General features: G+C 37.5%; 1 protein-coding gene across 1 annotated transcript in view; it reads left to right on the top strand.

Moving 5' to 3' along the window:
- Nucleotides 1–8966, top strand: part of CLSTN2 (calsyntenin 2) — a 231590-nt gene extending 222624 nt beyond the window's left edge. Inside the window, exons 12-17 of the mRNA XM_075509125.1 lie at nt 512–735; nt 3522–3692; nt 4325–4470; nt 5955–6078; nt 7693–7877; nt 8527–8966. Of these exons, the coding sequence (XP_075365240.1) occupies nt 512–735; nt 3522–3692; nt 4325–4470; nt 5955–6078; nt 7693–7877; nt 8527–8739 (1063 nt within the window). The 3' untranslated portion in view covers nt 8740–8966. The remainder of the gene's footprint in view (nt 1–511; nt 736–3521; nt 3693–4324; nt 4471–5954; nt 6079–7692; nt 7878–8526) is intronic.
- The last annotated feature ends 18430 nt before the right edge of the window (nt 8967–27396 follow it).

Raw genomic sequence — 27396 nt, 5'->3', positions numbered from 1 at the left:
GGTGCCAGAATGAGTTCATGGTGCGTCCAATTTAAATGGAAAATTAGGCCTTTTTATTCACACGTGACAAAATAACCATATTATATTCATTAGATATTGCTTTGAGAATTTAATGCTAGGTTTACTTAAGTCAGTTGTTATCATCTAATTAATTTTTTTTAACCATTGACTACTTTGTGAAATGTCAGTTAAACATCAAAATATTATTCTTTTAGTGACCTTACTAAAGATTGAGCAAACAAATCTGTTTGCTAAGCTGTCCCTACATAATTTCAGTAGTTTGAATGTGGGGGGGGATGAGAGGAACAGAGCTGTTACTGTCACTGCTGGCCTATGTACATGGTGGTACAGACGCATGTCCTTGTGTGTGGCAATGTCAAAGTATGGAATAGACTGTTCCGAGACAATACAAAAGGATGAGAGCCATCAGGTGGGTTTTGGGCAGTGCAAGTGCCACACACCTCTGATGTGCAATGTGTTACGTGCAGTTAATTAATAATATATTTTTCAGATGTTTTGGTGAAGATGTCTGCATTAGTATCCCAGATATAGACGCGTATGTAATGGTGTTTCAGGCCAATGAGCCCAAGATTACAATAAGTGGGATGGACCACTTTGCTAGACCAGCTGCACAATTTGAAAGTGAAAGAGGTGTTATTTTGTTACCTGACATCAGGATTGTCAGCACAGTCACTAAAATGGAGCATCCAGTGGACTTAAAAGAACATGACAGAGGTTTGTGGATTTCTTTTAAATATTATTACTTACTCTGTAGCACAACCCCTCACTTTTTTTTAAAGGATAGCACAAACAAGTAACACAAAAGAAGTCACTTCACCCAGATTAATTTAGCCCTTAAACCCAGATTAACATTGTCACCTGACAATGTTAGGCAGCAGTAATGTGTACTGAAGACATTAAATTAAACACATTGAAAAATGTCTTAAATAGTGATAGATAGTATCTCAAAAAATAGTGATAGATAGTATTTCAAAAAAAGCAACTTTTCCATTTAGTGTCTTGCCTACTTGGGAATAAATCCTTTCTGCTCTTCTCTACATATTCTGTTGGATAACATATTTTCATTAGAATCTCTCTATTTGTAACAGAATTTTGTTAATTGTACTGATAAAGTGGAAAGCAGAAGTTGACTAATAGTTGGAGTTTTAGTCTGTTCTTATGCTTCTAGCTCTGCTACTGACTTGTGGGTTATACTTGAGAAAGTAATCTTGTGCCTCAGTTTCCCACCTTTATAATGTAAATATAATAATTTGCAAATATTTTTTTCAATTATGACAGTTTATTCTAATGCTGAGCAATGTGTGTATTATTATTCGACACTAGGTGGATGTTCAAAAATATAAATAAGGTTTAAAATAATTGTATATAAAGGAATCTTCCTTTTGGATGTTTGTGTGCAAGGTAAATGAAAAGCCTAGTAATCTGAGGAATCATGCTGAACAATATTTGTTGGACAAGAATAAGCAGCATCTAGGTGTACGTCTCTTAAAAAGATAAAATCGCTAATGATGTGCAAGTGTAGGGGCATGGATTCCCTGAAGTCATGCTTTGTAATAATGCTGCTTATCACTTGCCTGAAACTGCATCTGTCCTCTGAAGGCTGGAAAATGTCATCATATCATAATATCAACCGCATACAATTACAGTATGTAAAAAAAAAGAATTCTTGCATAGAAAAGAGTGATCGTTATCCATCACTTGAGACACAATGCATGTATGACGCTCCATGTCTCTAAATGGTACGACATCTTCAAAACTGTTCAATGAATTAGGAACTACTGCCCTCCAGTTTAGTTCATAACTTCATCTATCCCATTTTTTCCCAGTATGATTACTGGCATAATTACTGTTGTAACACCTTGTAACCTAAAAAGCCTGAGTCTCACCTTGAAAAGGAACATAGCAGCATTTCTTAAACTACTGTTTCGTTCCTTGAAAGTCAGGCACCTCCTAATGTGCCATCTCTTGTATATTTCCACTAAGAGTGGTTAAAATGGATAGACAATAATTGGCTTTGGGAATAATTGTGTTTTGCAAAAGATTATTGAATTCTAAGTCTCAATTCCTGCATTATAAGCTAGAATCATTATTTCTTTCAGCCCAGATATTACCTGATAAAGGCAAAGACAGCCATAAATCTTGACTATTATCTACCTATAGCTATTTTTGCACTTATCGGGAATTTACGTAACTTGATCATCATGACTGTAGCAGAGATGCACATGGCAAGGCTGAGGAGGCTGATTTAGTCACCGTGTAGTCCCCAGTCACAGGACAAGTTAGGTCTGTCTCTCATCAAAAGCAGATCAGGCAGTTGCCGCAAGCAGCAGCATGACTATGGCTCTGAGGCCTTACCTACCTGCAGAGGGCCCCCACAATGCCAATACGTTGCTGCTTGTCCTGCCTCAGTAGAGAAATCAGTGGGACCCCACCAATAGCTGAAATTGCTGCCCCTACCTCTCCTGTTTGCCCACTGAGCCAGAGCAGCAAAGCTGACCAGTTCAAGCTTTTCCCTCGCTCTGCAGCCCAGCTCTTGCCTGTCTCTCATAGCTTCCCATGAAATAGTCCAACTCATCAGCCTTAGCAATATTCAGATTTGCCTATCCTGCAAATTTGAGTTGGGTCTGCATTTTTTGACAAGCTAGAGCTGCACCTGGAGTTCAGATACTCAAATTCACTGTACCAAGAGTTGGGAATCTAGGGCATAAGACTTTTCTGTCTTCCCCATACACGCTCTAAAATGAAATTCACAAAATGGGCACTAAGTTCCAAGATTGCAGTCTCTGTGTCTATGGTACCCTCAGGGAGCTGGTTAAGCAGTCTTGCCAGACACTGTGCTAAGTTGACCAGAGAATTAAAGTATTAAATTGATATGCTACTCTTTTCCAGCAACAGAATTATTTTTGTAATTGTACATGCTGAAGGATAGTCAGTTTACAACTCAATTTCTCCAAGTCACACAACGCAGGATCTTGGCATTTATGATAATACCACGTTCTTGGATAGATGGCCATGTTCTTTGTAATGCAAATTCTTTATGGGCCATAGCGTAACTGAGAGAATCATCCAAGCATAGATATATTTGACATGTTTTTCCAGTTCAGTTTTCCTTCAGAAAAGAATGAATGTGTGATACCGACCTGGTATCAATACAGTATTGAAAAACAGAATTGTTTACATGAATTTATTTCCAGGATCAAATTTCAGTTTTCTATGTCCAGTACTGCTCTTGAATGCCTTTTATTGCAGAGCAATATATTTTCTATATCTCTCGCTAGGTATTTGTAGGCCTTCATCATCATAGCACCTGAACAGGCAAGACACTTCTCTTTTGATTTGCTTCAAGTATGCTGTATTTAATATCGGCAAAAAACAATTCAACCATCTTTGCAAAAATTGAAAGCCCTGATGCAAAGCATATACAATGACTGAACTGTTCTGTGATCATTAATCTTAGTTTCTTTCTTCTTTTTTTCATGGTATATACCATGTGTTCACAGTCAATAAGCCAGTGGTATTAGAGGAAATGCTCCACAACTTGGATTTCTGTGATATTTTGGTCATTGGCACAGAACTAGATCCTGAACAAGAGTGTTTAGAACTAGATCGCATGGAGCTTGAAGGAAAACATCTAGATGCCACAAATTCTACAGCAGGATATTCAGTCTATGGTATGTTCATGGACTTTGCTTTCCCGTATTTCTTCCCACCAACAATAACATTATTGGAATAAAAAGACTAATTTGAAAGAAATTAGACAGAAATCTGTGATGTACTAGCTGTAACATATTCCAGAAGAGACTGTGTCTCAAAAACCATAATCGCTTCTTGATATCTGTGTGTGCTGTGTTTATCCTTTGGAATACAGCACAGCTTTGTCTTGATCTCAGCATACCTCCTGCCACTCCCCAAATAAGGAAAATAACACCACTGCTTTCTTTAAATGCGAGGGGTCTTGTGGGACCATCACAGTGGAATGTGGGAATGAGGGGATTCCTCAGTGCTCCTGCACAGTGCTGGTAACTCATTGGCCATTTTTTTCGATTACTAAATAATGTATTCTAAATCTTTGCCGTTGTATTTGTTCTTCTCCATTATGGACCTACATTCATTTCCAAAAACTATTCTCACATAAGTTAGTATCAGCCAGAGGCTCTATCAGGGAATATTTGATGCATTGCCATTTTCAGATCATTCTGCCAAATTTTGTATTTTCTGTGAACATTTGATTTCTCCTGTACTGCACAGAGGATTTGTTACATAGCATCTCCTTGATATTCTTACTGCTTTACCACCATTTCAGGTGTGGACAGCATGCACAACTATGAACAGGTTCTTCGGCAGATTCGATATCGTAACTGGTACACTTCTGCCACCTTTGACAGAAAGTTCAGAGTCAAGTGCTCAGAGCTAAACGGACGTTACACTAGCAATGAATTTAACTTGGAGGTAAGCAGTAATTTAGTCAAGTTTTCTTTTCCAGCACTGAGGCTGAGCACTAGCTTTATCTTCAGTGACATCAAGTTTACTTTAAAATATATAAAATGATTGACATGTCTGGTAACTATAATCAAATAGAGGAAAAAATCTAAGTTCCATTCTAAAAGGAAGCTGACTTCTCGTGTGGGCAATGTGGGTCTCTCTATTCTGTGGCATATGTAAGAAGATGACCCTCCTCTTGAACTCCACTAACACAGAGAATTACTCCTGTTCAAACAGAATGGAAGCTAAGGTCATCATCGTTTTTCCATGACGTAAAATCTCCTACAGGTCTTTTTGAAGATTTATACAGCTGCTCGAAAGTAAATCATTACAGCCTCATTATTTTCCTTAGATTAGTTATTTTTTAACTGAACCTGACATACTTTTATTTTCTGCAGCATTCACCTTTTCAGTTTTTCCAAGCACCCCCTTACAATACATTTTCTAATTTGTTCTTCATCAGATGGAGATCATTCCTGGTAATTTACATGATTTCAGATTTCTTTGAGGAAGAAAGTCAGTATATAGGTAACGAATGCATAGGATGGACTTCATGTGTTATATTCTCTTGGATCCACTACGCAGACTGATCCACTACTACTGATCCACTACGGTCAGTTACCACAGGAATATTTACATAGCTCTCTTGAGCTTATGTGTGCTGGTACTAAGTCCAGTGCAGCACAATGGCTCAGGGACCGAGAATTACTGCTGATGCACCTCAGCAGGAATTGTGGACCTATTCTGAAGAACCAACTTAGCCAGCCTGTAGGCAAGCCAACTTAGCCAGCCTGGAAACCAAGTAACTACAGGAAAGGGCAGGACCTTCTTAGCAATAGGCTCAAAATTTAATAATTGCTTCTGAAAGTTTTTACATGTTTACATTGTATTGAAAATTCTTTTCACCTTAGCATTCTGCAGCCCTGACAATGACTTCAGGGGTTTTGCTTATGACATAACTATCAGTAGGACAGAGGACTGCTATGGGATCTTCAAAGAAAGTCACTCTGAAAGTAGGGATGCAGGAAAGACTGAAACCTCTTTTAATTCTCTCTTACTGTTTTGGTTTTAAACTCAACGAGTTTGATACGTTCACTGTCAGTGTTCAGAGTGACAAATCTCCCACTAACTTTCAGGGAACACCTAAGAGCTGATTAGTATAGAGAAAAAAAGTCATTACTTATCCAGACAGGTAAATCAAAAAAATCCTTTTCAGTGCCACTTCATAGTCTACAGCTAGAAATGTTAGAATGCAATTTTTAATGCTAGAAATGAGAAATATATTAACCTGTGTATTTTTCACTGGCATAAAAAGAGTGAATTTGGCCTTTAAGATCTATATAATAATGTTCCTACCTGCTGATGAACTTCATAGTTCAATGTAATGTATGAAGCCAGCAGGCTTGGAATATACACTTTTTAGTATCTGATCTATTTTTCTCTTGTGCCAGGTTAATATTCTACACAGCTCCAACTCCAACTTCATGGACCACGTAAATCATATGATAGTACAACCACAATTTCTCCAATCTGTCCACCACCCAGAGGGAAGCATAAGTGCTGTTCACAACTCAGGTATGTGACGACTTTACAGAGACCGCTCATGATTCTGGTATGTCGGTATTTCCCTTGTGATTCAGCCTGGTCAACAAATAAAGCCCTGAAGTCCATAGTTACAGCTTGTGAAACCTCACAGAGATCATTGCACAGGTATGAATGAAGGTAACATTGAATTCTATTCTTTCTTTCCGAGGAGGTACTTTGTAATTAAACACTGGTATCCTTTTTTAAAGTCTTCATTAAAGGTTATGTACTCTGACCCACATAGTTAAGAAAATGTCTTGTTTCTAGTGTTGAATGGTATGAAGGATAATATTTGTGCTCATATTGTCTTTGTACATCTGTATTTCTATGGCATATTAATTTCTGCCCACTCCTTTCTAAGCAAAAGGAATAAGTGTTTGTATTATTTTTAAAATATATAATTGCTGCAGTGCTTCTGTTAGCTGCTGTCCAGGCCTCAGTCTGGAGCTCTCTGGAGAGAAGATAGGTCCACCTACCCATGTACAGGGGGCATTAGTATATATTAAACACAGAATTTAAATTGAATTTTTAGGCTATGTGAGTTGAAATATATACCCAAATCTGAAGCCTTTTCAATGATGTTGAACCCAGGGCAAAGATACCCATTTAAATGCTGGATTCTGAAATCCTTTGAGCTGAATGATACATATGTAAAGAAGTAAAGCTGATGTGAAGTGTAGGTAGTTATAAGTAGTCATATACAGTTACGCTTAGAAAATTACTGTATTTTTCTGTGCACTTGTACAGACATTTTACTAAAATGAAACTGAATTTTTACAAAATGTACTATTGCAAACTAGTTGTCTCGTCTCTACTTTAATATTGTTCTGATTTCAGAGTTCCATTCTTACAGGCAAGGCAAGATGATAAAATGGGGTACAGAACTACTATAGCTCCTGGAGCTGCAGTACCTAGGTAGCACCTCTCCACTAACCTAATTATGGAGCTGATAATACAACAGTAGTTCAGAGAGATTTATTCCTGTGACTAGGTGGAAACAGAGGCTTCTCAGAGTGCAATAGAACAGTGAGGAAAAATGTCTTGAATCCTCAAGAGTCTCCCAGGAAGGTTGTAACACAGGCAAATAGAGTGGCAATGTGTTATTTTATTTCTTGGAGACTGAGATTTAAATCACAGTACAAGTGTTTGAAACCTTTGAAAATACAAGCTTTGAGATATACTTTTTCTCACAAGTGAGGTTAACATCTCAGCTGTAATCAGAAGGGGACAACATGCAGGTAAGATAACTGAACCGTACTGCAAAAACACTTGTTCTGAAACTAATTGATTCGGCACTGATTGACTACTGTCTTCTGTAATAAAGTGGCTTAAAGAACAAATGGTAGGCATACTCACTTTTTAGTTATGATTTATAATACTCATTATAAGATATCTGCAAACACCATTCATGTATGCTCTGCCTTAGTAGGTGGGCACTTGTCAACACTTTCTGTAGTCCCAGGCACACGGCAGATGGATGGCTGTGCTGATTCTCAATCCAAAGGAAGAGGTGCTGAGAGGAAAAAATAGACAATGTATTTAGTGTTTAGTAGGCAATTTGTTCCACAAATATAAGCCCATTCCCTTTTCCACCTTTTGTTCCAGTTGTTCCAAGTGTGGCTACTATCGTTATCATAATCTGTGTGAGCATACTCATTTTCATCATAACCTTGGGGGTCTATCGAATTCGGACAGCTCATCAGCACAGCTCTGCAGACACCGAAGGAAGTAAAGAAAATGAAATGGATTGGGATGATTCTGCTCTGACTATTACCGTCAACCCCATGGAGGTACATAACTGAGGCACAGTATTATATCATGATACTACCAGGAGTTACTGTCTGTGCTGGTAGCTTACTCAGCAGTGAGTTTTAAGACTCTTTCAATGTACACTTGTTTAGGCTTGGCAGAACAGTTGTATGTATGTACACTCAGGACTCCATCTCAGTTTTCAGCTCTACACACCATGATGATATATAATTGAGCACTTAATATTTGTTGTCATATATAATTACTAAATAGGATGGTGAAGAATTCTTGGGTACAACGCCACTTCCTCCCCATCCATATTTGCACCCTAGGTTCCCAAGATGATATAGTTACTTTAACTTTTTAATGTAAGCACTAATACACTAAAAAGAGGGGAAATGATCAGCAGTTCAAAGAAACTGACATTGAAGGGTTAAATTTTGGCAGTTTGACTGCCAAAGATATTGCTTATTGACATTCCATTCTTGTTACAGTAGTTTTTTGACTATTTGCTACTGAATTGTATCATATTTGATGCCTAGTAATCAGATAATGATGGAAAGCAGATTTTCCCAGCACGTTAGCATTTCTAAATACGTGGAATAAATGTTCACATTCTCACAGCCACTGGCTAGCAAGAAGGCACTTTTCTTCTACTCTCTCTCTTTCATTTCTTTAAATGTACTGTAGAAGTATGAAAAGCCTCACCAGACAGAAGAGGAGAGTGAGGAAGAAGACGTAGAAGATGAAGAGGAAGATACAACCAGTGCTGAATCAGATGAAAGTGAAGAGGAGGAGGAAGAGGAGGAGGAGGAAGAGGAAGTGATTGTCCAAAAGGGAGACAAACAGAATGCCACCAGGCAAGAGCAGTTGGAGTGGGATGATTCAACACTCCCGTACTAACAGCCCTTCAGCCACATTGCTCTTTTGTAACAACCAATACAATGTTTTTTCAGAGTCTATGAATTCATTGACAGGATTTGAACTTCTGCTTGCCTATAACTGTTTTGCCTAAAATGATTGTGTTATAGTAATTGATAACGATAGAACTGACCCTTTTCTTACAAAGCCCGGAGAAAACATGGTACAAACATACTGGCATCACCAGTAATAAAGTAATCTAGAACTTGGTCTGTTAGCAAGTGTAGTTCTCAATTTCCTGTTTCTATACCACGGATATGTGACAAAAGTCCTGTCTCTCAATCCATAGAGGTTTTTGCCTTTGCTATTTTTTTCATACAGGAGAGATTTCAGCTTGTTATGAAGAATTACTTGTGTGGGTCCAAATAACAGTTGCCATTCGACTTCACACTCTTAGAGGTGTAAAATATAATCCACCTTCAAACTGGGGCAGAGTTTTAGTGCTACAGGTGACAGACACTGAATTCCATTTGTCGTCTCATCCTGCCTCCTTGGATATTAACTGTCTTCTGCAAGGGAATATCTAGGACTTGACATGGGATGCATGTGTGCCTGTGTAGAAGTGGACAGTGTATTTTTCAGGCATGCTGTCAGAACCCTCAAGACAGGGATTTTATCCAACCCACCCATAGAAACTGAAGAGAGTTTAAAAAAACAGCAACAACAAGGGGCTGCTGAAGGTTACAAAAAAAAAAAAAAAAAAAAATTGTTCTGTGTCCACAGATTGAGTTATATGATCTTATGCAAACTGTAAATTCTAATGGGATTGATTTACTGAAAACCTGTAGAGCTGCTCATTAGTTATGGATTGAGCAATTTGCAGCAAATCGATGCTTTAAACCGTCTGTCTTGTAAAATCATTAGCTTGCTGTAGTATCTTACTGAAGTAGTGGAAAATAAGTGACCCCATTATTCCATAGCTACGTATGGTTGGGATTTAAACTATGATTTTACATGAGGAAAATGTTCCCTTTTGCTTTAGTGAATGCCAGCTGGAATTCCTGTCTGACTGTATTCTATAAAACATTATGCCCCATTTCTTCTGTACCCTTACCCACCTATGAGTGGCACAAGAGAAAGTGATATCATACACAACTGTCAGCTCTCTTTTGTGCTCATAATTCTCCCTTATTTCTTCTTCCTGAAGCCATTAATGTTGAGAAAAGGTTCTATAAAGTAGAACAAGAACAAATAAAACCTACCTGGAACCAAAAGAAGTGAGAAGAAAAACTAAACTCTTAAGAGGTTGAGAGAGTATTTTAGTTTGTTATGGTAACACAGCATATTTTTCTGAAACACTGTTTAAAAAGGAAAAAAAAAAAAAAAGCAAAGCTACGTCCAATGTGTTGGTAAGTCTGTGTAGTGTGGTTTTTGTCCCCTTTCCTTAATTATCTTTGCATCTTCAAATGCTCTGCGTACCAAATGATGCAGCACTTGCTAGGATAACTAACTGCTCTAATGCATAAAAACCAAAATGGCATGGAAGTGAATGCTGCCTAGTGGCTTGTCTGGTTTTTTTCCTAAGTACTTCGTTTTCTTTACAATTTCATCACTGACTTTTGCTTTTGCAATTTGCTGTTTAAAATGAGCTGCTTCCTCTTCTCTTCTCTTCTTTCCCAGAGAAACAAGCAGTCAGTCTTGCTACACCAGGACCTTCCTGAGCACCCATGAATGGTAGCTGATATTGCAAAGAGTAACTTGAGCAATCTTGAGGGTATCCATCTCCCTCAATACTAAATTATTAGCAGCTCCTGAACGTCTTGGAATATAGAGAATATATTGTGGGTTTAGAAGTTCCTTTAATCCCAGTTTCTGCACCTGATAGTTGGAGGGAAAAATTGACAGCAACTAGACCTTGTAGTTTAATAACTAGAAAGTAAATGAAAAGAACTCTAAATTAATTTTAAAATTGGAGATCTTCATGCCGTTTTTTGTTGTGTCAACAATCATGTTGGCACATGATTCCTAAGACTGGCAATATCGAACTTTTCTTATGTGAGCAGTCCTGTTTTATTTTAATTCTGGTCTCTCACATGTATTAAACTTACAAGAATATTTGCAGAATCAAGCCCACATAAATGCAATTTATCTGCAGGAATAAAGATTGTAAAATTGGCCAAAATTTCTGTTTAATAAAAAATTAATTTTAAAATTTCTGAATATCTTGGACAGAAATTTTGTTAGATCATTTTCTAGCATCCTAGTATCCTAAATCAGTTCCCAGTGTTAATTTTTGATAGTGACATGAAGCAGGCTCTTCAAGATGCTTGCTATTAGCACATATCAGTAAAGCTTTCTGCTCAGAAAAAAAAAAAAGATTTAAAATTATAAGTAGATATTTAAAAGTCAATTTCAGATTTAAAACTGGACTTAAATTATTTTTAAAGTTTCTGTTATTCCTGATTATTATTATTATTGTTGTTATCACAGCAAACATTAGGGCAACTTAAAAACAGCAATTTACAACCTTATTGACAGCCTTTAATTCTTTTATATGTTCATGTCTTCATCAGTGTGTTTCTCCCTCTAATAGATTTTTATCTTTTTGTTACTGGAAGTAAATCTTTTCAGGTCACGCTGATACATTACACAAGAAGCAAACAAAGTATTTTCTCTACTGTAAATAAATCTACATTTTTAAACCTCAGCAAAGTAATACAGGCACGTGTGTTATCACTAAAATTTGCTTTGCAACAAGATATTCAGCAAACTAAAATGTATCACTGTACTTATTTTAGATAACTCATTGGAGTGCATTATGCAGCATTTTTCAGTCAAATAAACAGAAAAAAATCCTTTTCACAAAATGTTAGTGAGACTGAGATAGTTCTTCACAAACTGAACCTTAGAATTAGAATATTTGTACAGAAGTTGACAGCAATGGCTTCATGAGTAAAAGCCTACTAGTAGAATAACATAGAAATATCAGTTTTCCTGAAATAATTTTAACAATATTTCCTTCCCTCCATGAATTATTTTTTGGTGTAAATTACTTGCTTAAAACCAAACCAGAACATATACATATATACATGCATACACACACTTCTTTTTTCCCCTAATCAAAAGCCAAAAATCTCTCCTTTCCTCTCTGAAAAAAAGCGTTTAAGCTGCAAACTCTGAAATGGCAACTGCAGTGTCTGGCTCTTTAGGATGCATTGTTTATCCTTAGTCCAGTTGCAAGGGTGAGCTATGAAGATACACAAATAAAGGTGGCTTTTTTACAGTAGCAATAAACAAGTGCATCCAAAAAAACATCTCTGAAGAGGTACCCATAAGACATGACATCAGGAATCTGTGATGCTGGAGGTCTAAAATGACATCACATCAATGAATGCCTTTACATTTTTGAAATTTTAATCTAAGTCTGGGAAAAGCTGCAAAACCTACAAATGCAAATTCAAGATGGTGACACACTGTCTTATCTGAATTAATATAACTGCCTAAGCTGCTTTTTGTGAGAAATGGCTCACATTTCTTTTTCACTTCTAGCCCCTCCACAGGTCTTTTATCTTTGCAAGCAAACCTTAAAATGCAGAGTTGAGCTTAATCTCAGTATTTACTACATTGGCTGACATCAGTTCAAATTAGAAATAGACATGTAGGGTTCATGACATCTTTAATACCAATTAAAATAAAACGTTGTTATTTGTTAGTTCAAACAGGCAATAGTATCCTGCGGTGGTGGTTTGACTGCTTTTTAACTGTAATGATCTCCCCTGCCAAGGGCTAACGGGAAGGTGCAGTTTATTTCCCTTTCTGGTGTGCTGTGGTGCTGGGCTTGCTGCGAGCACGCGCACCATCCTTACTTCATTCAGGGAGAAAATAAGACTCAGAAAGGGTCAGAGGGTTATGAAATTCCTCTAGTGGGGATGAAATCTATTGTGTCCATTGCAAGAGCTGTCCCTGCCTGACCTTAAGATGAAAATAATGCCATGGGACATTAGTAGCCCCAGGTTAAGGACTGGTCAGAGGGTAATTCAGTAGCAGCCCTTACTTTACTTTGGTAACCCCTTTTGAGCCCTGCACGTAATTTGTGTCTCAGCTGTCTTTTTCTCTGACCTGTAACCTGAGAGGCAGCTCTAATGCTTTTACCTGGCAGGGATCCCAGCAGGCTGGGACATGACACTTTTTCTTCTGGAAGTTTTGGTGCCAGCACATGCACCACCCCATTCATCTCCACCTCCATCTGTGCTTAGCAGAAGAGGAGAATTAAAGACTTTACTGAGGTGACAGCGGGTAAATATCTGGTGGGATGGACCCATGGAGCTGCTCTTGGTATCCTGGAATATATATTATAATACCAAAATTAAGGATATTTGCAAAAGCATAGGAATACTTAGAGAGGGAGAGGAAATTAAACTGTGAGGACATCTCCAGGGCTTCAAAAAAGTCTACTCGTCCCCTAATTCACACATGCTGACTAGGTTAAATATCTCGATATCAGTACATCCCCACCAGTTTTTGTATGCTTATTGAAAATGACAATAAACCCTCATAGCAAAATACAATTTCCATATAAACAATTTCCAGGAATCTAGCAGTAGGCAAAGGAGCCCAGTGCTAAAAATCTTGGTATCTGACATAATGACTAACATCCTCTTTTTTTTTTGGCAAATTTGCTTCACGTCTGTGGAGTGTAGCTGTTTCCTGGATGTATACTATTTCTGGACTACTCTTAAAAAGCACCAATAGGTTAACGGCAAGAGAACAGCTCATTTGGCAGAAAAATAAAGTTGTCATAGCTTGTAAAAAGGTGTTTTAAAAATACTTAGATGTTTGTTCCTTGATGAAATCCTGGTGTTGAAAAAAAAAACAAAACCACCAAAACAATTTGATGAAATAAAATTTTGGACAAATATTGACAGTTGCCAGACTGAGAAATAACAGTGATATGAGCAGAATTTTGGAAAAAAACATACACAAACTGATACATTAAATTGCATATATATATAACAGTTTGTATACATAAAAATTTTAAGTAATATTGTATGTATGTGTGTATATATATATATATGTAAAAAAATATATTCTTTAGATTGGAAATACGCCTATTGTTTTATCCAGCATTTTCTATGAAGCTGCATGGATTCAGGCAGCACATCTAGAGTTTCTCTGAGACTATCTGGAAGTGCTGGAATCAAAGTATATAGCATCTGTGCCCTTAAAATAGGCCCATCTATGGCTTTTTAGAATCCCAGTCAGATGCTAGTCATCTTGCTGGCTAGCTGGAAATCACAGACAAATGGCCAATGAACTCTGGTTCTGCCCTGATAAAATTACTGAACAAAAAAGTGGAAATATTTGGGGGGACGTGGATGTGCAGTAGCCTCATCTTGATGTTTCACTTACTTTTGACCATAAACCTTGGGATTAATGCACCTCTGGATGATCCCCGTAGCTGCTGACCTTTACTTAGTATCTGCTTAAGGCAGTTATACACCAGTTGGGCAAATCTAAGGAGGAGATAAAAATTAAAAAAAAAGGACTGGCAAAGACAGCAAAAGTAAAAGAACCTTTGAAATGACAAAAATATTACTGTTAATTGTACATAATGCTGTGCTATATAAATATGAGCTTCCTCATATTTCAACCAGTATCACTAACCACATAATAGCATTAGGTTTCTGCCTCCTCAGGCTAAGCTGAGAAAGACGACAAGCTTTGTTCATGCCACATCCTCATTGCCCAGAGTCTGCAAACCTCATAGTGTAACTAAGTGCCACTCCAAACAGCCATAAGAGTGACAGCCACTCTTGTCCCTCAAAGATCTAGGTGTTGCCAAAAAAACCCACCACTCCCTTGCTTATGTCCAAACCATGCAACACTTTGCAATATAATATAAATACTTTCTACAGCACCCAGAAGCAAAAAATGATCCTGTCCAATCTTTGTACATTTGGGTCAAATTAAAAAAAAAAAAAAAAAAAAGCAGTGTGGGGAGTGTTGTAAGCTGAAATGTATCAGTATTAATGTTGCATGTTTCAGATTTCCAGTGAAGGAGATGACAGTCTCAGATGAACCAACAAAAGAAAATATATTCAGTGATCAGACTATTTGCTTCAGCACCAGGGTGTTTTGTTGTTTTGTTTGTTTTTTTGTTTTATTTTTAGTCTCTCCTGGAATCCAGATTCTTTTTTTATTAGCATGGAGAATAAAGACAGGTCTGAAGGATGACCCCTAAAGCTACAACAGAGTAAAACACATACTCTGTTAACACACCCAACCTCAGGAAATATTTCTGCTAAATCTATTGGGAAAATTACTCCAGCAATAGCTCAGAACATAATTATACTTCATTATCTTTGTACAAGTAACAAGGTACAAGCCTGGTGTGGGGGTTTTTGTTGGTTGGTTTGGGGTTTTTTTCCCCCCTAAAGAAGACATGACCATAAAATAAAAATTCACAATGCTCGAACAGAGCAAAAGTGAAAGGGGAGCAAGGGCTTTCATTTCATAAACGTCTGTCTAACAAAGTTTTAAAATAGTAAGCAATTCTAATGCACATTATTGAAGCTTAACAGAACAAAGTGAATCCAGGAGGTTTTGTATGTTCATAACTTCATTCCTAGTGACGAAAAGACAGTTATCAGATCAGGTACCCTTTTTCCCCTACAGGCATTTTGCTGCCTTTTGAGTAGTATCGACAGTGGTTCACTAGTTACAGTTTCCATTTCTCTGCTTGTAAATAGCAATAATAATACTGGCATCTGTCACAAAGTACTGTGAGCCCTGTAATGCCTTTGAGCACTGTCAAAGAGCTTGGTGGTGGTACGATGCAATAATTGTGTTGCAGCTCTACTTACAGCCCTCCATTGTGGAGCACCCTATACACATGCAAAATGAATGACACAATGGTTACAGTCAAGAACTTTCGGCTCTTGTTTCATTAGTTATTGCCTATGAAAAAACACTCACAATAGTTTGAAACATTATAAGCATTTAAAACAGTTCAGAAAAAGCCCTCATTCCTACCTTCAACTCTAACTTACGTGGACATTGTGCATTCATCAGCTGTTGAAGCTACAGGGCTGTGTATTGTCAGTATTTATGCCTGTGCTGAGAACAAAGAAGCAGAAGAATTTTCTTCCAGCTAAGTACATTGTACAATGAAAGAGTGCAGCTTTCACTAGGCAAGGTGCATAAAGCCTGCCAAATGCAAAGAGAAGCTGTCTCCAAATGGGGACAAAGGTTTTTACAATCGTATTCTATCCTCATAGTTTAGAAACACAGAAAATTTCATGGGAGTAAAAGGCCTTTCTGCTGCCCTACCTATTCTTTTTGTATGTCTAGATACAGTTTTGGGTTTTCAGAGACGTTTAACTTCCTAACTGGATGTAAGGTTCTTTCAGGTTCTTTTAGGCGTATTTAACCCAAGGAAAAAAAAAGCCCAAACAAATTGTTAAAATTCCAGCGTCTTTTTTCTTTCTACTCCTGCCTCCCCTAAATATATAAACAGATACAAAAGACTTAAGCAGATAACCCTGACCAAGTGTGTGACTACAATGACATTTCAAACCAGTACTGAAATTGGCAACAAATTCTTGTCTACTATCTGCTTAATGTGCACACATACAGATGAGAAGGTGGATGGTTGTTTTAACTGGGTGCGCTCTTCGGAATGTGGAACGGATCAACTGCAGTCAGTTCTTTTAGAAAATTGGATTATTATTTAGGGAAGAGTGAACAGGGAGGTAGAAGAGAATAATGCATGAATAACAGACAGAAAGAGTTAAGGTTTCCAGCTGATGTGAAAAAAAGCTGGAATTTAATCTTCTAGAAGCAAGAGAGATTAAAAGCTCGAGTGTCAAACAGTAAGAAAATTGAAACATGCTATTTTCATGTCCAGAACCGACAGCTCTCAGAATCAACAAGAAGGAAAATGGATATAGAATGTTGAAGGGGTCTGAGATGACCATGTGTATATGCGCGTGCGCATGTGCATGTGTGTGTGTGTACAAAAAAATCACCTAATCATTCCCAGCATGGAGGTGGTGGTTGTGGTAATGAACTAGAACCTTAAGTTATTTAGCATGGTTGATCCTGTCTGTAGCTGCTTCATTAGTTACAGTTACAGTGCCTCCAGCAGAGCTGGGAAGGAAGCAAGACTATGACGAATGTTGCTATGCTGTGCCTACGTTAAGTAGAAAGTGCTTTACAGCCAAGGCAGGCCCATGGCGATTTGGGCCAAAATGTTTTGTCTGTAGGGACTCAAATTTAATGGTACAGTTACCACACATTTTAATTTGAGGTAAGAATCAGAACTTTTGCACACAGACAACTGTGTTGATTAGTTTTAGAGATTTTTCTACAAACAACATACTCCACTGTTGGATGAGGAACAGAGAACACCCAAGAAAGACTGTACTCCATGTTGCAAAGGCCCTTAAATAAACTTTTTATAATGATCCAATTTCCTAAGTGACCATGTAGTTAAGGATCTTGAGTTTTGAAAATACACAAGATGATACAAAAAATTTTGAAGGATAACGATCATCCCTGGACAATTCTGAGAGCTGAAGCTATTGCCCCTGTTCTCAGAATCAACCGTTGCCATGTTTATTGTCAGATCCTCCACAAACTGATCCAAAAAATGTTTTGAGTTACATCTCAAAAGATGTTTTTTTATATGCTGTTGTAAATACTGCACCACCAGAATCTTGAGTAAATACTTGATTGTGGTTAACAGGCAGTTCTGTTCAAAGGGTCATCACAGCAGGGATGGAAAGATATACCAGAGTGGGTTATTGCTTTGCAGAGTAATACACACTATTACTAGGATTCCTAATAACTAACTGTTTCATCTAAATTTCAGTGTGTTTAGAAGTTGCTGCTAGGCTCATTAAATCCTAGAAACAGAGATTAGTAGACAGAAAGAAAAAGTAGTACAGGTAGAGTATTATGCTAACAGTGCAGAATTGTTCCCTGGGATATATTTTCTAGTGTTGGGGTGGGGGTGGGGGTGTTTCAACCTACTTACGTGTTTCTAAGCCTGGGGCTTCTACTGCTTCCCCTGGGAGATTATTCTAGAGTCTATTAGAATTCATTATTAGGAAGCTTTTCCTGATAATGAATTTAAATAATCCTTTTTGTAATTTTTATCTCATTAGTCCCAGTTATACCCTTTTGCACGACCCTAAATAATTTCTCTAACCATGATTTATATCCTTTGAATATTTTTAGATAGTTATCAAGTTAGCTGCCTTTGGTCATTTATTAGAGAGGCTATGAATCCCTCCTCCTCTCAATTCATTCCTTCAGTCTCACATTTCTTACCTTGTAATGGAATGTCATTAATACATAAACTAAAAAAAGTGGTATTTCCTTAAATTAGTCATGGTCAGTTCACTCTGTTAAAGTGCTCTGTGTTGGTGTGTGTTACTGCGTAGGTTGTCAAAGGTTAAACAATTTATATTGAAACTTGATTTTTAAAAAAACTTTGCTGTAATCTATGGATAAGTTCTCATATAATATGAATTTGGCAGTGTCTTTTATATTGGTATGATATAACAAAGCCAACCAATAAACATTGGAGCCAACCAAACAATAATACAAAGTAGTAATTTGTTAAAATTTAGACTGTCATCATTAATTTGAAAACAGACATTGTCATTCATGTGCCCATGCTTTTAAGTGTCCCTACACTAAACAGTAACTATTACCAATACATTCCTTTGAGAGAGATTAGTGTATGTTGTTTCTCCTCAAATCTCATTTGTAGAATGCACCTACTTTCTAAAACAAGTGCTCAAGCTTTCTACCCATATTTTAACTGCTGCAAAGAAATAGAATTGTGCCAACTTTTCTGAGTACTGCCATGCGTAACATTATATTGCAAATTTGCAATGCACTTATGGTCTCTGACTGGTAAGGTTACTATATGGTTAGTTTTCAAGCATGCCTCAAGCAAACTGTTCTCTGGCTCCGAAGCCTGATTACACAGGCAAACGGGAAGGAAGTACAAAGTCAGCTTGGGGCTTTTAATTGATGTATTTCCTTCTTCTACCCCAACCTTCTGTACCTGAAAGCCAAAACAGAACTGAAATCCTTGTGCTCAAAGGCCCACTGCATCACTAAGACCTGAGTGAAATAAAACTGTCTTCCTCGTTCGCTCTGTCTAAAAGGGAGAGCAGGCACACTAAGCCTTCCAGTGTTGACTTAAGGGTACTATACACTTCCCTCAGCACATCTTTGTCTCTAATATGTGTCATCTAGCATTGTACAAATAATATTGTAGGGAATGACGAATTGCCATCAGTGGTTTTAGGTCACATGATCAAAGAAAGATGACTACCTTGGCACTGGCTAATACAACAGATGAGAAAACCTAGTGGAAATACCTTTCAATTTTCTAAAAACCTCTGTGTCATTATAGCTTCTCTGCCCACCTTTCCAAAACCAGCCATTGCATGAAGAGTAAGTTAATAATTGCATGAAGAGGAACTTACGTCCAATAGACTAGGTGGGGACATGATTAAGCCTTGCAAGGGGAGGTTGCAAGGCAAAGGGAGAGAAAAAAAGAGGAATTCCTGAGCAAGGAGCTGTAAAACATGACTTTTGTGATGAGCAGCAGAGCAGGAATCAGACATTCACCCTGAATATTGTTGGAGTTTGGCAGAAGGGGTTGTTTCTAGTTAGAATTAACCATATAGTTGTGAAATAGTTTATATGTTATTGAGAGTGTAGGATTTTGAAGAGCTGAGAAATAATCTCATGTTGAATGTAACAGTTCTGAGCTCTGATTGGCTGGGACAATTCTATTTCATATTTCTTCATAGCTTGACAGTAAAAGTGATACTTCATCTGCCTGCAAAAATGTCGAACTTTTCACACACTGTTCATCGTTTCCCAGATTTGCTTCCATGTTGGTGCATTAGTTCTCGTTGAGGAGCAGTAACTGCAGTTGGTAGCATGTATTTTGTAGCTTAGGATTGTTTCCTAGCAGTCCAATCTCTGTGTAGTTGTGGCCACTTCTACTGATAATAAAAAACATACCAGATTGGATTCAAATAAACATATCCTGTATGGTTGTGACCCCTTAAGTGTGTCTCAAAAAAACAGACTCTTCAGTCCAGGAGAGATGCTCATTATATAAAATATCTTAATGTATATGTGAAATAATCATAAACCACATTTTGAAATGTCTTGTTGCAGATGCTAAATGCATTTATGAAAGTGTGAATCTATACAATTTATGCAGACTGATAAATTAAATGACTATATGCAATCAAAAAGGTGAATATGAAATGAAAATGATTTTTGAACACAGATACAAATCTGCTGTTTTTTTAAAAAAAAAACCAAACTTTTCTTTATGAAAATGTACAGTAAATTTTGACACATCATAAAGTACATGAAACCTAACTTTACATATAGTGGGAATAAGTTGTACAAAACCCCTTCTATGGCATAGTGGTATATTTCATAAAAGCCATGTCAATTTGCACAGTCATTTATGAATTCAAGATTGTTAATACCCATATGTTTTCCACATGATTGGTTAAATGCATAATGGAAATAGATCTGTTATTTTAAACCTTGGTCTGTACATCTGTACACGTATAAAACCAGATTCATTTTTGTGGTCACTACGGCACTTTCTGTGAATTGGCCAATAAATATAATTTTAGAATTTCACATAAAAGGTAATGTTCTGTAATCTTATTTCACCAATTATGGGATGTTCTCATTTCCTGAACAATAACCCTTAAACACTACCACCTCTGGTGGCAAAGGTTAAATATCTGGTTTATATCTGTCAGCATTTTTGCTAATTCCTAGGGAGGAACATGCCATGTGTCAAAAGACCCAGTGCAGTTTTAAAGCATCTACATAACTTGTCATCCTTCTGCTGAGAATATGGAAAGGGAAGCAAGGGACAGGTTACCTTTTGAAGAGTTGTTGGTATTTACATTTAATAGCCATCTATTTTCACACTTCGTTTTGATCTGATAAAAGATAATAAAAGATTAAAGAGAAAGATGATTATGTCATATATTACACACATAAACCGTGAAATAGTACAAAGGGAAAAACATAATTTTGAGTCATCTGCCTATGAATTACATTTGCACGTGATACATGTGACCTCATCACATATAGGAATACACCTGACTCCTTTTTGCCTTCTGCTCTGTCTAGAGCTCCCCTCCTTGTTAGCTCCTCAGACTCAATCGTTCTTTAATGAGATGATACGCTGATTATATAAGGTATGATTTACAAGTCACAATACCATAAAAACTCAACATATATATTTCATTAGTCACGCTCAGTTAAGTACCCAACATCAGCTGTCTAAGATGCAATTCAGCTCTTTTGAATTTTCAGAAGGGTCCAACTCCCACTTCAGAAGTCTCAGTGAAAGGCAAAAGCCTAACCTGAACACCTAAATCACTGTCTCCAACCTTTGCTGGGTTGTGCTGAACAGAACAAGCAATGAAAGCAACATTAGACTTTGCACTCCTGATTTCAGTGGCATAGCGTCCCATGGCTGGCTGGAGTTTTGGAAAATCTCTCAGGGAAGTGTTGCCTGTATCCTACACACAAGGGGCAATGAGCCTCATCCTGTTTTGTCATGGTTACAGAGTAGCATTACAGGTTTACAGATTTCAAGCAGAAGTCCCTGTTTCCTGCAGTTCACATCCAGACAGTGGAGCAAATCACTGCAGCCTTAGCGATCCATTCAAACTCATTAGCCAGCCTTGGTGTACCTCAGCAGCAATACTGGGAAGGCTGAACACCATACAATTTAGATATGGATACAGTATATACTGGATACAGTATACTGGATACAGATACTGGATACAGTATATACTTTGAAAATAGCTTTGCATATACAATTAAGATATATATCGAAAATGTCTGCATATATGAAGGTCAAATATATGTAAAATATCATAAAACATTATCATACTTATCTATAAACACGTGCAATAGCCTAAAGGACCTTTTACTAAACATTACTTTTCTCCAAATCAAAATATGTAATGACTCATTCAGAGCAAATTAAATATGTCTAAACAGATGACAGATATTCATTTTTAGCATCTCATTGACCTGTTGCTATTTAGGCTGCATAACAAAATTCATTTTACACATAAGAGGAGAAATATATATCTGAGTGATTGTTTCCAGTTTTGAAGATTGGCCTTAAAGAGCCTGTAAAATAACTTACACATCGTCTTCTTGCGCTTGTGTACAATTTTTGAGTTTACAAAAAGAATACAGCTGTATTATTACAACATTTAAGCTAAAAGCAGTCACCACACTAGCCTAAGGGGGTTTGATAAACAGTTTTTTTCTGGCTTAGAAGAAACAAATCTAACCAGTAAACCTCATTTATATTCCATCCTGTCTGAAGCGTCTCTTAGCAATCTGCCTTTGCTGACTACCAGGAGCCTTGCAAACAGGTGTGCATGGTCGGCCTTACATTGCAGACCTGTCATATGGGAATGACACCAAAGGGATGGAGGGAGCAGCTGACACACTGGAGGGCTGAGCTACCATTCAGAGGGACCTCACCAGGCTAGAGAAACGGGCCGACAAAACTTTAGCAATGGCAAATGTGAAGCCCTACACCTGGGATAGAATAACCCAGGTCTACCCCTTCAGGTCGGGCCTGAAGGGGTAGAAAGCAGCTTTTTGGAATAAGACTTGGGGGAGGGGAGGTCAGGTGGGTAAGGTGTACATGAGTCAGCAGTGTACCCTTTTGTTGGTGAACACTTAACCTCATACTGGCTGCATCAGTAAGAGCACACTAATGGGTCAAGGGAAGTGATTATTCCCTGTATCTGGTGTTAGCAAGGCTGTATCCAAAATTTTGTGTCCCATTTTGGGTTCCCCAGTACAAGATGCTGACAACAATCCAGTGGAGCGCCACCAGGATTGTAAGGGATCTGGAGTACAAAACAGATGAAGAGAAGCTGAGAGCTGAATTTGCTCAGCCTGGAGGAAACTGAGGAAGGATCTAATTGCTGTTCTCAGCTACCTAATGGCCAGGCTATTCTTGCAGACATAACCGAAAGGACAAGAGGCAACTGATGAAAGTCACAGCAAGGGAAATTGCGATTAGATAGAAATTCACAATGGGGATGGTCAAACACCGGGACAGAGTGGTTGGGGAACCTCCATCCATGGATACAGTCAAAACTTAGTAAGTTGAGGCCCTGAATGGACTTTAAAGTTGGGTCTAACTTTGAAGCTGGCTCTGCTTTGAGGTGGGGAGGTGGTAGCGGTTGGACCAGATGATCTCTAGATATCGCTCCCAACCTAATTTACTCTGATTCTGCGCTGTAATACTTTATAAGGGTTACTATGGTTATGTTTGTTGACTAAATGCTTCATTCTTTTACTTTAAGCAGTATTGTCCCATAGTTTTTGGGATTGACTGGTCCACGATTTCATTTTCACTGCTAAGAGCCGGAGGAGTGAGTTTTACAGGAGCCAGGGCTTCATAAATCCCTCATACTCTAATTCACATAAACTTCACTTTGGTATAAAGTTCCACTCCCTCTTTACCTAAGGAGAGCCAAGAAGATGTATTTAAATAATCCTTCCTGCACTCCTGAAAGGTTATTCCCTTTAGCGTAACGTGACTAAATATCATCATTTTCTCTTTTTAATAATAAAGCTTCCTGAGGGTCTGAAATATTACTTAGGAGTAGCTGTGCTGACTGCACCACCCAAGCAAGGCTGGGCCCATCATACCAGCTCCGAGGCCTGTTTTCTTAATAGAAAGAAAAATAGTTTTTAAATCTAATTATCCTTCTCTCCTTAGGGAGCAATTCCTGCCTGTCTTTCCTCTCCTCTCATCCTTCAATGCAATCTGGGTTTATACTTTTTTGTGTATTATTAGTTAAAAGAAAAAAAAAAAGAGGAAAGAAAGAAAATTGTATCACACATTAGTCCCAACCAGAGTAACCATTAACTCCTGTCACTCTCTCTTAGTACAAAATGTAGGTCTACTATGCAATGACCTGAAAAGACATGCAAGTCACTGCAGGTTTTGACCATGTATTTTGTTTCTAGCAATTTAAAGGGCTGTAATACCTATCAATAATTCGCGATGGGCTTTTCAGAAGTCCTGAGTCTAGACCTAATGAATCACTGTGAAATGCAGTGATTCAAAGAAACAAAACAAAATGAATAATGGGTGCTCTAGAAAAAGAGCCTAAAATTTTCCACCCTGTAATTTTCTTCCCTTTGTGACTATTCGGAAATAAATATTAGAAAATATTGGCTGCTAATAACTAAGACATAATGTTGTCACACATTTCTTTTAGAGATTTCTTGAAGAGCTTCTGAAAAATCAGTAGAAATATGAGCTAGTGCATCTTTATAGTTTCTCTAACTCTCTCTGCAAAGAATTATTTCTTATTATATAACAGAATAATTTTTACTTATAATTTTATGAATAGAAATAATTTCTATTCATAACTTCATTCTATTCATAATTCCAAGCCTTTTTTGCCTTTGCAGTTTCTCTAACTTCCATGATCTTCCTTCCTGGCTTTAGAAGACCTTCAACAAATCATAGTGGTTTAGTTTGTCTAAAAAGATATCTCAAGTAGTCAAACACTATGCTAAATCTTCCCCAATTTAGGAAGCTGAAAGTCTCCTAACACTGATGCACAAAACATCAGCATTTTTTTTCTTAGTTCCACACGTAAGATACTCTAGGAAGAAAAATTGGAAATTAAAAGTTAACTGATACAAATGGCTTTTTCATTTATTTGCAATTTATTGCTTGTACTATGACAATGTTTAAACTTCGGTCCTCTACCATGCTGAAAACATGAAACTAGAAAGTGGTCCTAGTCCCAAGATCAAGTGCAAAGTAAGATAGTAGCAGGTATTATAGTAAGTAACAGAAACTAGCATTTAGCTCTTATGTGACATATATTGATGGGTCATGTATAGACAAGCATTCATAGATTTCCATGTTTTTTAAAAGTTGTAGTTGGTCAAATGATATACTATTACACATATGAGATGCAAAAATGTAAGCAGGAACAGATTTAGGACCAACAGTTTTATATCTGCCTCCCTGTCACGATGCAGGTTATTCTGCAGAGTACAGCAGCCAACGAAAGGCTTAGTGGTCTAGAGGCTGTGATTTACAGTTATTCCAGTTTGACTACAATAAATTCACTGAATGTAGGCTAGCAGCAGAATCTAGAGTCTTCGAGGTTTGCTGCCTTCTACCACATACACTCACTGTGGCAGCCTTACTAAAGCAATGCCCAAATATTTTCTCCTAGCTTCAACAATGCTACCTGACCAGATCAGCAGTGCTCACAGTCTTCCTGCCTCTTTTCTCACTCTCCCCAGACAAGAACTTACAGTCTGATGTTTTTCATCAAAATGGGACAGGCTAGTATATAAGACCACGGACAGTTTTTAAATTTCCCTGGCCACTCCTGCTTGAAATGGCTTAGGAAAAGCTTACCAAGGGAATCAAAGAGTGACTTCCAGCAGGGAATTTCCTAGAGACAGCAAATTTTTCAGCTGGGACTTGAGTATATCCCACTAACTCCTCAATCAGAAATATCTGCTCAAAAGAAAAAAAGAAAACAACAAGAACAAAAAAGGATTTATAAACATATACAAATGAGAGAAAAATTGCTGCAGAAGTTCAGAGAGAAAAATTAATCTGTGTAACAGATTTTGGTAAAACAAAATTAACACTCGGCTATCTCAAATTTCCCAAGACCTTGCAAAATACCATGTCCAGTAAAGTTAAACGGCGTTACAAAGAAACATTGACAGAGATGTCTACTAGACACAAAAATCACTAGAGACCTTAGAGTGAGGAAAAACAGATATGTTTTTCTGTGTTTTTAATGAGAGGGTTTGAAAAATCTTCCTATTCTGACCTTTCAAAAAAAAAAAAAGTATAATTTTATAACTTCCCTGAATGTAATCATGGATAAAGAGGGGAAGAAAATATTTAGACACATTATTGCAATCATCCTTTAAAACAGAGTTCATGCAGAAATATAAGCAAAACCTTTAGCATTTTAGCATTTAGTGAAAGAGTTCAACTATGTTTCTGAGATTCCTAAAAATCTGTAAGCAGGGCTTTATTTTTAACCCTTTCTAGCTGCACTAGCCACTTTTTCAAAGCCCTGGGTGCAGGTCGTAGCAATTTAGAAGTAAAAGAAGGATTCTGTTCTTGCTGTCTTTCAGTGTGGTGGTCACTAAAGAAAGTAAGAACTGCGGATCTTGTTTGTGAGGTTTATGTCTTCACATAAGATAGGTAGGAATGAGATGCTGAGAGTTTCAGGGTGATGACTCAAGCTCAGGTAAATCTTTAGAACAAGAGAAGTATTTTTCTGTTGAAGAGGTGCTTGGCTTAGTTTATGGAGAGGATTGAAGGTACTGCTTCATTTTACATACATTCTTGTATCTTCCCCCTTACTGTGGTATCTGAGAGCTTTCTACATTTTTTAACACCAGTACATTTCTGTCTCATTCCTTCAAGCAGTTGTTCATGACAAAAGGAATCACCATCTCAATTAGCTATACTATTAGCAACTCCAGCAAGAACCAAATACTCAATAAATGTCTTTGTAGGTGAAATGCTTGGAAGACCCCTCAGTAGTGACATCCATAGCCCTTCTGCAGGTAAAAGAACACCTCTGTTTTCTGAATTTTTCATCTGTTGTCACTCATAAGTGAAAATATTATTAAAAATAGAAATAATCATTTTGTAGGGAATAAAAGTTTCAAAAATGTAATCCAACAAACTGTTTAGATCTGCATGCATGTCACACTCATCTCTATACCTTCAAGTTTGAAATTAATAAAATGATGGCTGCTATCTTGCTATACCTGTGCATCTGCTTCAGAGAGCCCTCTGTGAAAACGCACAGCGCTATGTGACCATGTGGTGTGGTTACAATTTGCTTCCTACTTTGAACTGGGGGTGGTGAGGTCTTTCCTTGATCATATATGGTCATTGATGTGGGGAGGAAGAAAAAGGGATGTTTTCAGGCTTCCAGGAAATAGTCAGGACACCAAAAATATTTTTCAAAAAAATCCAGTAACCACAGGTGACCTAGAGTTTGAAGTGTCTTACTCTGCAATACCTTTCTACATATATTTTAAACAAAATTTTGCTGTTAATCTGCAGTCCCAAAAGTCTGAGCCACCCTGCAGAATATTCCTGCCCCGACTGTTCCAGGATGCAGATAGTAATTTCAGAGCACGTGCTCTTCTTTACGGAAACACTGTCTGTCCACAAATTCATGTAATTTGCAGAAGGTTAGTTAGACAATTGCTGCTTTAGGAGGGCTCCTTATAAGCTGCTCAGCTTTGTCTCATTGCTTTCCATTGGCTGTCTGATGTTTAGGTGCCTGCTGTGGCCTGTTTAATACTTCTCTTGTAAGGTTTTGGGGATAGTCTTTTCTACTGCATGTTTTATAGCATGCACTGTAGCATTATAGCATGGAGGACCCTTGGATTTAATCCCATGAATAATACCACATAGAATGGATAACAATAATAATAATTATTACAAATTCTACCTGGAATGTGGCATGGCAAAGCAGATAGACATGAGCCTCAAATATGCCAACCTAGGCTCTATTTTCCTACCTTTTTTGCCTGTCGTCTTCATAAGACTCTTCATCCTCCTCTGTA

Source organism: Mycteria americana, chromosome 7, assembly GCF_035582795.1.
Source record: "Mycteria americana isolate JAX WOST 10 ecotype Jacksonville Zoo and Gardens chromosome 7, USCA_MyAme_1.0, whole genome shotgun sequence".
NCBI classification, from domain to species: Eukaryota; Metazoa; Chordata; class Aves; order Ciconiiformes; family Ciconiidae; genus Mycteria; species Mycteria americana.
Note: the sequence above shows the minus strand (reverse complement) of the source record. Positions and strands in the feature narration are given on the sequence as shown.